The sequence below is a fragment of the Nicotiana tabacum genome, chromosome 19, assembly GCF_000715075.1.
Source record: "Nicotiana tabacum cultivar K326 chromosome 19, ASM71507v2, whole genome shotgun sequence".
Classification (NCBI taxonomy): Eukaryota; Viridiplantae; Streptophyta; class Magnoliopsida; order Solanales; family Solanaceae; genus Nicotiana; species Nicotiana tabacum.
In genome coordinates this window covers 151,495,932-151,510,014 of record NC_134098.1, presented here as the reverse complement: position 1 = coordinate 151,510,014, position 14,083 = coordinate 151,495,932, and the positions used below count along the sequence as shown (strand labels likewise).

The following is a 14,083-nucleotide window of genomic DNA, read 5'->3' as shown; positions in this document are numbered from 1 at the left end:
GATGCAAAATGCAAAAGATAATGCGCGGTGGAAGCTTGTCAGTTTATAATTGGTACCCAAAAGTATCTTAATCCACACACAATTCGGGTATCTATTTACGCCGTTAATCCAAAAGACATCCTCCGAATACAAACAAAACAGGGGAAACGTGTTCATGGTATCTCCGTCAGTCGTTAAAGGAATCAACAGAGCGAAACCTCCAATATCCACTTTAAACAGACTATATAATCATTCATAATAATACACACACACACACACACACAAAAGAGAAAAAAACCTTTTCTAACAATCAACTGAGTGGGTGGAGAAAATGGGGAGAAAAGAAGATGATGATACAGTAGAGAGAAGTGAAGGAGGAGTTGTGGTAGTGAACCCCAAGCCGAAAAAGGGAGTAATTGGGAAGGCCATAGACTTGTTGGAAAAAGGAATCATAAAGTTAATGCACGATTCCACCAAGCCGCTTCACTATCTTCAAGGGAATTTTGCACCTACTGATGAAACTCCTCCTCTTAAAGACCTATCCGTCTCTGGCCATCTTCCGGTCAGTTCACTAGTTTAGTTATTTATTTATTATCATTTGTTTGTTTTGCTTAGAGTTTGATTTTTTTTTGTTTGTTTGTGATTCTTGAGTTATAGTTGCTGAAATTAGGTGCTTATTGGACCCAAATTTTGAACTTTATGCAGTTCCAAATTGTAGTACAGCCCATTTGAGTTGCTGGGTTTGAAATCAATTATTTGTACTTATTTGGTTGATTTTTTAACACATATACAGAGTTTGAGCTAAAGCTACTGGATTAGGATGAACTCATAGCTTCTATAGTACATCCGCCCCTGCCTACACCTCTTTGGATAGAGGGGTTGTTCTTTGAGAAGAAGGGTGTTTGAAGTTTGTCTGTCTAAACGAAGGATACAAATTTGGTTGTTACAAGCTTGCATTTTTTGAGAAAATGGTAGGGGAAGAAGTAGGAAGTACTAATTTGATGCTCATCTTTTTCTATCATCAAGGAAAGAGAGGGGAAAATGAGGAAATGCCAAAATCTTGCGAGTGCAAATCCAATAATAGGTTGGTTTTGGTCAGCATGTTTCAGCTGAAACCTAGTTTGATCCTTAATGGGTTCTAATGAAAATAGGAAACTCCTAATAATATTTGTCATTGAAGTGTGTGCTGTTGTGAATAATAATAAGAATAATTCAAAATTTCAAGGGTAATAATAACTCCCATGACATGGTCGAAGTATTGTGATAAAAATTTACAGTTTGCGTGAGTTCATCTCTAATGACTTTGCTAGAGTCCTATGCCATCAGTATATTAGGAATTCTTGATTAGCACAAAATATATGTTTTGTCTGATTAACGACCAAAGCGGGGGAGACTTCCTATGTGTTTCTATTGACGTAAAGAATTCACTTTTATCATCCTTGGTGCAGGGAAACATTTGCCTATTCTTTTCATTGCTGTAAAATTTCTAGGGAATCTGCAAGATGTCTTTTGTCCAAAACTCGAATAAGAAACTGGTTAAAGCCCTATTTGATAATGTTCAGAGCAAATTTCTTGACAGTTTTAGCGAACGTAGCATGTAAATGTCAATACATTAGGTTATGCAGGATATGATTTACTGCATGGAAGATTCACGGGACCTTACTGCAACAGAAATTAAGATATTATATAATTAGCAGGTAACTATAGTTAACAGCATTAGCTAAAGTAACAGCTTCGGCTAAATAGCTTATTAAAGTTCAGTTGTGCAGTGGTGTGAAGAGCAAGCAATTAACTTGCAACTATACTGCATGAAAGATTAAGTGGCATCTTGTTGTTTTATTCTTCATTTCATTGTTTGTATTTTTTCTCTTGGGCTCATATCTAACTGTTGGTTTGCATTTGCTGGGATTGATTTGACAGAGGCAGGAGCAGATTTATTTTCCATTATTTTTATTTCTCCTTGAATTAAAAGCATAAGGAATATTGTCCGATTTACTGCTCAGGATTTACATTTTGTGCTTGTTGCCATCAACTTTACTCTTATGATGCCTAGTAATATGAACTTCTATTACAGGAGTGCCTTAATGGTGAATTTGTTAGGGTTGGTCCAAATCCAAAGTTTGCTCCGGTTGCTGGATATCACTGGTTCGTCGTTTATCCTGAACCTATCGTCCTCAGGACTTTCAAATTCCTTTTCTTCGTAAATATCCTCCTGAAAAATATCATAAGCTTTTCTGGGTTCCTTTTGGTTATTTGTTTCTTTCTTGCCATTGTATCCCTGTAGCTCATTAAAATGAACATCATACTTTTCTGTAGTGGAACTCCATACTTTTTGCGAAACAGAGATTCATTTTCTGATTGCATTGAGGCTTATTCCCACTTTATTTCTATGCAGGTTTGATGGGGATGGGTATGTCCTTTACAATCCTGACTTTGCAATTTGGAGCAGTAATAACTTATTTTCTCATTGCTTTGAACAAGAAGTGGAGCACCTCTACAACTCTAGTTTTATTTGTTCCAGCTACCTATGTGTTTCTTGTCTCCAGCTTAAGCACTTTGAAATAGATTACCGCTTATTATGTGACTAAGCTTCCCTTTCTGATAAGAGTGGCAAGTAACTGAAAATTTCAGTTGGCATTTTGTAACTTTAGATAAGAAGGCCCTTGTACTCTTTTCTTAATTGAACAACTCAAATGGGCATTATAGTCTCTGTAGACAGACCTTGTATTCACCAGAATAGGATTGATACCATTTTTCCAACAAAAGAAAGCTTGAACATGATAGCTAGGGTATGAATCTTTAAATTTATCATAACAGGACGAGAAGGATTGACAAGGAATTAAATATTTGAATTTGATGATAACAGGAAAGAGAAGGGCTGAGCATTAGGATGGCAAGACAATGAATTTTCAGATTACAGGGACGGGTTTTTTAAACTATTGCTTGTTAAGAAGCACATTATGAGGTGGATCAGGACTATTTAGTTTGTAAACTATGTCAATTAATTCATAGCAGTGTGTTTTTGCTGTCTTGTCTAGTTATATTAGTGTTAACCATGATGTTTGAAGGTATAAAAAAGGGACAAGGTATACCTAAAATCATATGGAAAGGTAAGTTGTGCTGAAGGACCTACAATCTCCCGGAATCTATGAATACTTAGCCAGGAAAGGAACACAACAGAAGTAAAAGGCCCATAAAGGTGATACCAACTAATTAAAATTAATTTTTAGTCATGAAGGTATGCTTGCATCAGGGTCAGATTCAGTCTTTTAATCTATTTAGAGTTGCTAGGTCAGTAGATATTGTAGAGAACCTCTAGGGTTAAAGAACTCCAAGTTATTGAACCATATGGAGCAATGGTGAAGATTCATATAGCTCACTCCAACTAGTTTGGAACTAAGCCGCAGCCCGCAGCAGCAGTAGTTGTAATTGTTCCTCTTTCTTTTGTGCTGCTGCTGCTTAATCTTTTTACTTTGCACATAATCTGATTAAATTGCATCGATTATTCATTTGTCCTATATTATGACAAAGCAATTTTTAGTCTGGTTTTTCCTATTCCATTTTATCAGTTACTTTTTCTTTTTTTAAAATTTTTTAAGATGAGTTATGTTGAAGCTTAATAACTATCATGTCTTTATAACTCTTTCACATGGAAAGAAGTAATACGATCTCAAACTTTTAGCCTTTATTCAGCATGATTCATGGCTTGCGCATTAAAGATGGAAAAGCAACTTATGTGTCACGTTATGTGAGGACATCACGTCTAAAGCAAGAAGAGTTCTTTGGAGGAGCTAAGTTTATGAAGGTGTGCATTTGTTTTGAAGTTCTTACCCCTAGATTTTTGTTCCCTTCAAGCTTCATATAACAATGATTGCAGTTTCTTGTACTAAAACTTCTTCACATGTGTTGATGCATTCAGCAACTTCTTCACATAACTATGGATGCCTTTTTTAAAAGATATTTCATCATATTGTGGATGCTTCATTAAGTAGCTATTCTGCAAGCTATTTGGAAAGGGGCAAAACAATTAGTAATGTGTTGTTGTTTATTGGTTTTCTGGAATTAGGGATGATGACCAAAAGAATGATGCTGTTCGAACGTGGTTTGTCTTTTAGGGCATAACATCAGTTTGAAAAAATGCCCCAGCAATTAAAGCACTTCAGAAAGCTTTTTCAACTCTTTTATGTATCTTCATAATGGAGACGGTCTATTTTAAAGAAAATTGTGTCATTCTTTTCCCTTTTAGTTTATGATCACTGTAAACTGAAATGATGCATTTGCTGGCATGCCTTTGTCATAGATCTCTATTAACTTCTAAAAGAAATTGATAATTATGGTGCCCGAGCCAGCTTACGCGCACCTCGACTATTTCTACGGGTAACTCTTAAAATTTAAGTACCAGTAATTCAGAGGAAAGGAATTAAGACATCCTATTGGTGTTTATGACCTGAAGTTGATTCACCCCATTTATCTTGTCACTTTCTGCTGTTAGTTTTCTTCCTTAAATATTCTTTCCCAAACCAAATGGGACTACTGTGTCAAGCTACCATGCATTATGCTTTATAAAACCCTTCGCTTTACTACATCTGCAGATTGGAGATCTTAAAGGGTTGTTCGGTCTGTTCACCGTTTATATGCAAATGCTCCGAGCAAAGCTGAAAGTATTGGACATCACCTATGGAAATGGAACAGGTTAGTTGGCTGGAATTTTAGCTAGTCTATCTATCTTCTCTTGACAAGACTTTCCAAGTATAATTTGTTAACGATGGCAGGAATACGTCTTGATTCATAACAATATTTATGTAGTCAATATGACAGTTACCAGCTGAAAGTAAAATTTGTTTCCTTCTCCAGCTAATACTGCTCTAGTATATCACCATGGGAAGCTTTTGGCACTTTCAGAGGCTGATAAACCTTGTAAGCCACTGCTCTGTTTGACCTGTTCAGTAATATGACATATCTATGATTTTTGATGTGCAAGCCTTTGAATAGGTGTTCTCTTCGACCTTTTTCCCATTTTTTTTCCTTATATCAAGCACGATTATATAGTGATATTGTAATCTGAAGTCTTGGTTATGGGCAGACCACAAGTATTAGTAGTTAATATTGTTTCACTCAATGATTTAGATTATAAGTATAGATTCTGCCTTTAATACTGAGTGTACACTGCACAGATGCACTTAAAGTTCTGGAGGATGGAGATCTTCAAACACTCGGCATGCTGGATTATGACAAAAGGTTGGCGCATTCCTTCACTGCCCATCCAAAAGTTGACCCTGTAACTGGTAAGAGAGCAGCAGACCTAGTTCTGCATTGCCAATAATAAGCATGTCACTATTTATAAATTCAAAAGATTTGTCCTTAAACTTTGCTACCCAAATATTTATAGATGAAAGAATTACCAGTACATGTATTCTTCTAACGATTGTGATTGCGACTGCAATCCTTTCAGCGCATGACCTCCTTTAATTGAGTCATCTGTTCAGCCTTCTTTTCTCATTTGCTGACACCTCTTTTCCTATATGCCTGGCTTGCCAATCTGATAGTGGTGATGTAGATTTGTGATAAAACCTAAGAAAATTGCTATTTTCCTCTATAACGTAGTACTATTTTATCAAAACAAATTCAACAACTGAATGCCAAGGCAAATTGATTTTGAAGTTGAGGATAGGATAGTGAACAGAAGATGGAGCAGCATTCCCATTGGGCTGTAAATACAGGCGAAGAAAGATGGTTGACCCAAGATTAGGGTTCCCATTTTAACTGCCAACTCTGCATAAGCTATCCAGTGACAACAACAACAACAACATCAGGGTCTGGGGAGGGTAGTGTGTACGCAGATAGTTAGTGACAGTCAATCAATATTACCTCTGACGCAGTCACCTGCTTATGTTGTGTATCTGTGATAGACTCTTAGTTCAAGGTTCAGTGTTCAAAATTGAGAGAAGAAGAACCATAAATGGATCATTAGTACAAGTTTGGAGCATGAATTATTTAGCCATTATTTTGGTAGAACACTCTGAGTTTGACTTTGAATATTTGCATGCAGGTGAGATGTTTACCTTTGGCTACTCTCACAACCCACCTTATATCACTTATAGGGTTATATCAAAGGATGGAATCATGCAGGATCCGGTCTCAATAACAATACCAGAGCCTGTCATGATGCATGATTTTGCTATAACTGAAAATTATGCAGTTATGATGGATCTCCCTTTGTGTTTCCGACCGAAGGTATGAGACTTCTGTAGCTCACAATTTACGGATTTGTCTTGTAGTAATATCAGCTTTCTCTCTTGATGGGAAATATGATGTAAGCTTTTTAAGAGAGATGAAAAAGCCTTGGCTCCAAAATTGAAGCAGAGAGAGATGTTAAGTCTTGTTACATCAGTCCACCTCCGTATTGGAGTCCTATAGGAGAGGACTTCAAGGAGGTTTCTGGTTTATGGACTTCTGTTTTAAGAATCAGCTATTGTTAGGTAAATGCTTGTCGAAAATTTGGTAATAAAACTTCATGATTGGTAGTTAGTATTAAAGTCAGCATTATTTGGGGTATACTAGTGCTGCTACAGATGTTACTTATTGAAATTCATCTCAAGTTTACATTCCTAACTTTTACTCTTGTATCTAAAGTATATTATTAGAAAGAATGGTAGTCAACAAAGCGTTTAAAGAACCATAAGAAAATGAATTGAACTTCAAAATACATACCTTAAAACTTCTTTAAACAGAAAAAAGTTAAGATATTGATCCTATAAGTGGAGTAAGAGCTTTGCTTTAGATACTAAAATGTTCAAAGATGGATACCACAAAAACACAGTAAATATAGCATACAAGTATTGGACAATAATTTTACACCTGCAAATATAAAATGAAAAACCATAGCTACCACTATATGCTAGTCCTCCAACAATCACTAATTGGGTTAGGTCATTTCATGAACATTCCAGCAGCAATTTGTAATGTCAGTTTGGCATCCAAATTATACTTGTCTTTTTATAATTTAGTAGCAATACTTATTTCCACATTCAATCATAGATGAGATATATAATTCTGATTATAATTTTATTAAATATATTATTACTATTTTAAGACTTTTGAAACCACCATAATTTAAGAAATACTTATTCTTTAATTCAATATTTCTTAAAGTCCACTGTAGTATGGTCTGAATAAGCATGTAACCAGTGAATTATGTCTGAGGTTACCTAAACCAGCTTAAGTAACATAGACCAAGAAACTTATGTAAAGATGCTGTAGTTTTTACCTTTTGCATGACTATCATCTGTTTTCTTTTTGTTCTTTGCAGTGTTCAGTTTCAGTTACTTTTCTTATCTAGGCCTTAAACAGAATGTGGCATTTTATTACTCAAGTTATGTGACATTGCCTGGTTCATTCAATATGAAATGGATGTTGTGAGAATACACGAGAGAAAAATCTATTTTGTAATAATGATACAATGAGCTCTATATATAATACATATTCTACTTCTACTACATATGGGACCAGGACATATTCTACGCCTACTACATATGGGACTAGGACTATTTACACATAACTATCTAACACTCCCCCTCAAGCCGGTGCATACAAATCATATGTACCGAGCTTGTTACATATGTAACTAATACGAGGACCAGTGAGGGACTTGGTGAAAATATCTGCAAGCTGATCATTCGACATACAAGGCACTAGACTCCCCCTGAGCAACAAAACCAGGTGATTGCTGATAAACAAAAGTTGACCGAAAAGTTGCCGGAAAAATTTGAAAATAGTGAGACTAAGCCGAATTCTACACTACAAAATAGGTTCTGAAACACCACCAGAGTACACAATTTTTTTCTGGAAAATCACTGTTCACGCCGGAAAATCACTGTTCACGTCGGAAAAAATAAAAGTTATCAGAATTTGATGTATTTTATATGTGTAGGCTTGGAATCACTGGACGAGTAAGTTGTCCTGAAGAAGTTTTGTCAAACAATGGTCGGAATGGCTCACACGCACCGGTGGCACGTGGAGACGCGTGAGGTTTTGTCGTCTTACTTTTCCGAACAAGATGGTAGTGTTGGTTTTCGCACAACACTTGCCAATATGGAGATAACGCAAATCAATCTTAAGTTGTCAACCGGAAAGACGCACAGTGATTGACTTTTTTGTTCCGATGGGACTGAAATTTCTGGGGTTTGTCGCACAAGGGTTTCAGATCTGATGGTAGTACTGGTATATGCACAGTACCACTGTAGCAGTGATGAACCCTGAGAATAAGACGAAGTTGCCGGAAAATTGCATGGCGACGAGATCTTTCTTCTCGGATGTTGCTGGAATGACGCATGACAATAATTTGCTAACGGAAGCTCTGATACCATGTGAGAATGTACGGGAGAAAAATCTATTTATTAACAATGATACAATGAGCCCTATATATAATACATATTCTACTCCTACTACATATGGGACTAGGACATATTCTACTCCTACTATATATGGGACTAGGACTATTTACACATAACTATCTAACAGATATCTTGAATGAAATGGATGTAGTATATTACGTTTCTTTGTACATGGTCATTTGAATTGACGAAACCACAGCAATACATCTTTTTTTTGATAAAGGGAAATCTATTTTTTGAGTTATATTTGTCCTACTTGGGTAGTGTGAGAGATTTTAAAGGAGTTTATAGAAGTTGTGGGTTACTCCATCAGTTGCCTTACGTTTTGGGTTGGATGCTCATATTCCTTCGAATTATACCAAAGGGAACCTTTAGTAAATTCGTTCTCACATCCATAAGTCTGTATTAAAGTCCATGTGCGAATTCCAAAATCTGATTACACGTTTGGGAGGGTGTTGAGTTTATATTTGTCCCAGGATTGTATTTTTCATGCATAGTGTTAAGATTTTTGGATTTATTCTTAGATATGAATTTTCTATTCAGGAAATGGTGAAAAATAATCAGCTGGCTTTTTCCTTCGATGTTACTAAAAAGGCTCGATTTGGTGTCCTCCCACGATATGCGAAGAGTGAGGCCCTAATCAAGTGGTTCGAGCTTCCTAATTGCTTCATATTTCACAATGGTAAGCAACTTTGTGGTCTTTCTTGAAAAGTTAAAATTTAGCCTATTCTGAACGGAAAAGCTGTAGCTAGCCAATAGCCGCATACGTACATGCAGTGATTAATAGGTATGAAATTTGATTGATAATCCTGTAAGGAAAATAATCTGTCAATAAAAAAGTATATAGTAAAGGAATTTTCCTTTTGGAACCTGTAAATTAAGTTTTTGAGTTTGAGTCACCAGAACCACATTAGATGTTTACAGACAAAATATGTCTTGTTTTTAAAATAATTTGGATGGTTGAAAGTTGAAACTTGGAATTGTTATTGCCATGGAATGCAGGAGGACTCTTCAGTAGTAACTTTTGATCATCTGAAAGCTTAAAAGCTGTAAATATAAATCAGAGGGCCAATGATATAAGCGGAACTGCCACCTTAAAAAATTTATGTAGGGTAATTAGAATTCAGGACAAACATCTTGAAGATGTCAGTGGTCCAAAGATAAGTTGCAGTGTAGTCCTTGTACTTATAATTGGTAATTGTCCGTTGTGATAGGTATAGGGTCAACACATTCTCTACATCAATATCTTGCTGCAGATATCTGTTTTCTGACTGGTTTATCATTTTGATTATTTTACCAGCCAATGCTTGGGAGGAGGGAGATGAAGTCGTGTTGATCACCTGCCGCCTTCAAAATCCAAACCTAGACATGGTCAATGGAGTTGTTAAAGAAAAGCTTGAGAATTTCACCAATGAGCTGTTAAGAGACTCTGACATTGATTTTTAAAATTGACCTTGTTTATATCTGCCACCGTTCATGATTTTGGTTTTGTTTTTTACAGATATGAGATGAGATTTAATATGAAGAGTGGTGCAGCTTCACAGAAGAAACTATCGGAGTCTGCTGTTGATTTTCCACGGATCAACGAGAATTACACTGGCAGGTCGGTTGTCTCTATATATTAATTTATCAGGCAATTTTCGGTCAACGTAGCTTATGTTTTGCTGTACAAAATGCTGGGTTATGAACTCCTTCATATGTCATTTGCTTCAACTTTTGTTTGTGAGTGCTATGTGCATGCTTTCCCATGTGCATTATCAGATTTGTTCCTTTTGGTTTTGATTGCTTGATCTGGTTTTTCTAGAGGTTAATAGGAAGACCTCTCATTTATGTGGTATAATTATAGTAGCTTTGTTGAAATTTAGGAAGCAGCGGTATGTATATGGAACCACTTTGGACAGCATTGCCAAGGTAACTGGAGTCATCAAATTTGATTTGCATGCTGAACCAGAGACTGGAAAAGCACAGCTTGAAGTTGGAGGAAATGTTCAAGGCATCTTTGATCTAGGATCCGGCAGGTTTGGTTCGGAGGCTGTATTTGTTCCGCGTCAGCCTGGGACAGAAAGTGAAGAGGACGATGGCTACTTGATATTCTTCGTACATGATGAGAACACCGGGTACCTTGTCTGCCACTCTCTTACTTGCATCTATCATAAACATCACTATTAGTATATCTTCTCTTTCCCGTTTAAGACCATTATGTATTGGTATTCTCCTGGATGTTAAGGTAACAAGCGAAATTCTTCTGTTCTACTGTTTAAATTGAAATAGAGTGGCAAAGACGGTCAGTTTAGACCGCTTGCTGTGTCGAACAGTTCAACCCATGTAACTGAAAGAGCATAACTTCTCCTACCTCTAAGATCTGTTATGTGTGCGTGTAGAACAATTGCAACTACAATATACTGAAGCAACATGAGATTCAGATCATATGATGCTAAGTTGTCCATTTCTTTTCCACCTTGACATAAGCATAGCTAGAAAAAACGGTGTACGTGAGCATTCACTATTTAGTTAAAAAAATCTTCTTTGGACTTCCCTTAGTTATAAAATTGAAAGCGGCACATATCCCTATTTCCCTTGTGCGTTGTTTGGTACACCTTCTCGTCTGTCAAATATTTTCCTATCTTAGTTCTTAGACGCATAAGGAAAAATTAGCAAAGTTCGTAACTGAACTTAAAACAGAATCACTTTGGCTAAACCATTTTTTTTATAAATTTGTGCAGAAAGTCAGCTGTGAATGTAATTGATGCAAAAACAATGTCAACAGAACCTGTGGCAGTGGTTGAATTACCCAAAAGAGTTCCTTATGGATTCCATGCTTTTTTTGTCACTGAGGTGAGTCATCCCAATTACTTTTGGTTCTTTGCCTTAAATTTCTTTCTGTAACAATATAGCAAAACTCAAAATCAGGACAGGAGTACTGTTTCCTTTTCTGGTTAATTACCCCCCAAAAAAAAATAGAATGCTTGGTGCCCCTGGACATCGGCACTGCAACCAAAAAACTACCTCTTTTTAGTGAATCTCCATATTATGTTTTATCCTAATAAATTTCCTCAGAAACTTGCTTCCCATTTGAAACCGAAATTTTAAATATGACTTCTTTTTCTGCGAAACTAGTTTCCTAACAAGTGAAGGTTAAAGAACTCCATTTGTATCTCTCTGCCCTTCCCCGGTGAGCATTCCCGGTTGCCATTAAAAATATTTCAGTATCTGCAAATACTGAGCTTCAGTATTTGAAATAATGGTGACATATTGAAAACTTGTTTGAGTAGTATTTCAAGTCAAATATTATTATCCGCTCAAATACTGAGCTTCAGTATTTGAAATAATGGTGACATATTGAAAACTTGTTTGAGTAGTATTTCAAGTCAAATATTATTATCCGCTCACAAATTTACAACTTCTTGTTTAAGTGAAATTCATGTCAAACATAACTTGAACTTCCAAATACCTCTTTCAACTTCAAATACTATCTTTTTTTAATTCAACCAGATACTGTCCAAGCGCCTACTAGATCACCATTCTGCTTGCTGCAGTGGAAGTATGTAATTAGAGGGAATTTAGATACATTATTAGAAGAAATCTCATACCTGCAACTTCTGTCAGCTCAACCCTTTAAAACTTTTGACTGTTTCTTGTCACTTTCCTGTTTAAACTTGATACTCATTCTCTGAATTCATTTATTGTGAACAGGAACAAATTCAAGAACAAGCCAAACTGTGAGAGTGATCAACAACATATATTACCTCGTTATCTTATATCATGTTTGCATCTATAGTGCTGTTATAAATAGCTATAACTGGCTATTTAGCCATTGATAACTTGAAACATAATAAATGCATTTATGTTAGTCTGTAATTACAACCCGCAAACATTTTCAGTAAAGACTTTGGCTCATGGAAGAGACACGTGTATGGGTCAAAATTCGCCTAAGGGCACTCGACGGTTAGTGGTGTTGCTAAAAGTAATTTGGCCGAGGTCGACTAGTAACTAATAGGACTCATCGCCGAGCAACCAATCATGACCGAGGTCTAGTATCAGATGAGTAGTAACGGCTAGTTTAGTAACAGGACCTTTAAGAGAATATTCCGTTGGATATTCTTTATACTTGTATTTTTAGGGTTAATTGGGGGCATGTCCCTATAAATAGAAAGGGAGAATCCATGATAAGGGCGATGGTTGATTACTCTACCCCTTTTCTATCAGATCCAAGATAGACTCCGATATTCTGGTATTTGTCGGTCATTCACCATTGTTAGAAGGAGGAATTATCCACCTCATTCAATGTTGGGTGAATCATTCTCCTTATTTACTCTAATGTCTTTTATTGTTATTGAATGATTGATGTTCCTTTTCCATTATTGGCATTGGAACACTAAATGCACATTGCATTTAACTCTTTTTCAACGCTGTTTAAATATTATTCACGTAAATCGATTATAGATATGAAATTATTATTAATTAGGCTTAACCCCTCATCACGTAAAATCAATTAGTCTAACCAAAGGTTTATAATTAGTCGATTATATTTTTTGGTCAAACAATTTGGCGCCGTCTGTAGGGATTTCTTAATTAAAATTTTAGTTTCTTCTAGATCTATAACTAGCAAAAAAAGAGCAAGATCCCCTACTTTCTTGTATACACATACCTAACATGGCAGGTAACAGAGAAGAAAGGATGAAGGCAATGGCCGATCTCACCACCAACCTCTTAAACACCATCAACGAGGTTTCCGAAACGAAGGGTAAAGATATAACGCCAAATGCCTCTCCCAGGCGAAGTGGCTCACCCCTTCCTCATGGTAGTATCATAACGTCCCACGGTAAGGGAGCTTCCATTTCCACAACGGAAGAGGTGCCATCGGCAATAAAGAAACTGCTCGAGGCTTGGTTGACAAATACGTTGACCAGCATCCTCGACAAACCCGCCCAAAAGGCGATCAGAGAAAATGCAAGAACTTGCGTTGCACCAATAACGGTCGAGCAGCACGGCCCTCCCCCTCCCATAACAGGTATCACTCACAATGTTAATAATGCAGATGACGACACCCTCACAGCCATTCTGAGGAAGATGGAAGAAATGAAAAACGAAAACAAAATGCTTCGAGACCAAATGAAAGAGCATCAAGAAAGGGTAGACAAAATACCGGGCGTCCCAAAACTCTTACCAAAAAGAGATGCCGGTCGGTTCGTTGAACAACCGTACAATGATGAAGCCGCCCACATGCTATACCCAAAACTTTCAAAATGTCGCCGTACCTGAAAATATACGACGGTACAACCGATCCTGAGGATCATGCGACTCACTATGTCACCGCAGTAAAAGGCAACGACCTCGCCAAAGAACAAGTATCCTCCATCCTGTTGAAAATTTTTGGCGAAACCCTCACCGGGGGCGCATTAACTTGGTATTCACAGCTGCCCCCGCGCTCCATTGAAACGTTCGAAGAGATGACCGACAAGTTCGTGACAGCCTATGTCGGAGCTAAAAAGGCGGAGGCAAGAGTGAATGATATATTTGCCATCAAACAATCACCTGGAAAAGGACTAAGGGACTTTTTCGCTCGATTCAACCGTGTAAGGATGACCTTACCAAATGTATCAGAAGGCATGACTGTAGAAACTTTCCAAAATAGGTTAAACAAAAGTGGTTCGAGGGCGACTAGGAAGTTGCTGAGTCGGCTCGTGAAATATCCCCCAACCACTTGGGAT

General features: G+C 36.9%; 1 protein-coding gene across 6 annotated transcripts; it reads left to right on the top strand.

The window, feature by feature from the left end:
• The first annotated feature begins 74 nt into the window (after positions 1 to 74).
• Positions 75 to 12,274, top strand: LOC107817469 (carotenoid 9,10(9',10')-cleavage dioxygenase 1-like). 6 transcript variants are annotated; one of them, XM_016643301.2, is made up of 14 exons: positions 75 to 541; positions 2,054 to 2,124; positions 2,375 to 2,389; positions 3,673 to 3,784; positions 4,572 to 4,671; positions 4,834 to 4,896; positions 5,154 to 5,264; positions 6,029 to 6,213; positions 8,916 to 9,054; positions 9,673 to 9,790; positions 9,874 to 9,975; positions 10,238 to 10,489; positions 11,096 to 11,207; positions 12,066 to 12,274. In XM_016643301.2, exons 1-14 carry the CDS (start codon positions 311 to 313, stop codon positions 12,093 to 12,095), a joined length of 1,641 nt encoding a protein of 546 aa, XP_016498787.1. In that variant the 5' UTR covers positions 75 to 310; the 3' UTR covers positions 12,096 to 12,274. The 6 variants fall into 6 exon arrangements, with proteins under 6 accessions (XP_016498787.1, XP_075095007.1, XP_075095009.1 ...); XM_075238906.1 differs by lacking the exon at positions 2,375 to 2,389 and having other exon boundaries at positions 2,054 to 2,131; XM_075238908.1 differs by lacking the exon at positions 2,375 to 2,389 and having other exon boundaries at positions 76 to 541; positions 3,662 to 3,784.
• The last annotated feature ends 1,809 nt before the right edge of the window (positions 12,275 to 14,083 follow it).

Bases quoted from the DNA above. Each gene is read 5' to 3' on its own strand.
- LOC107817469 (XM_016643301.2), top strand. From the start codon at position 311: ATGGGGAGAAAAGAAGATGATGATACAGTAGAGAGAAGTGAAGGAGGA. The intron at 4,672-4,833 runs GTTAGTTGGCTG...TTCCTTCTCCAG, and splicing joins CACCTATGGAAATGGAACAG to CTAATACTGCTCTAGTATAT. The intron at 9,791-9,873 runs GTTAAGAGACTC...TGTTTTTTACAG, and splicing joins GAGAATTTCACCAATGAGCT to ATATGAGATGAGATTTAATA.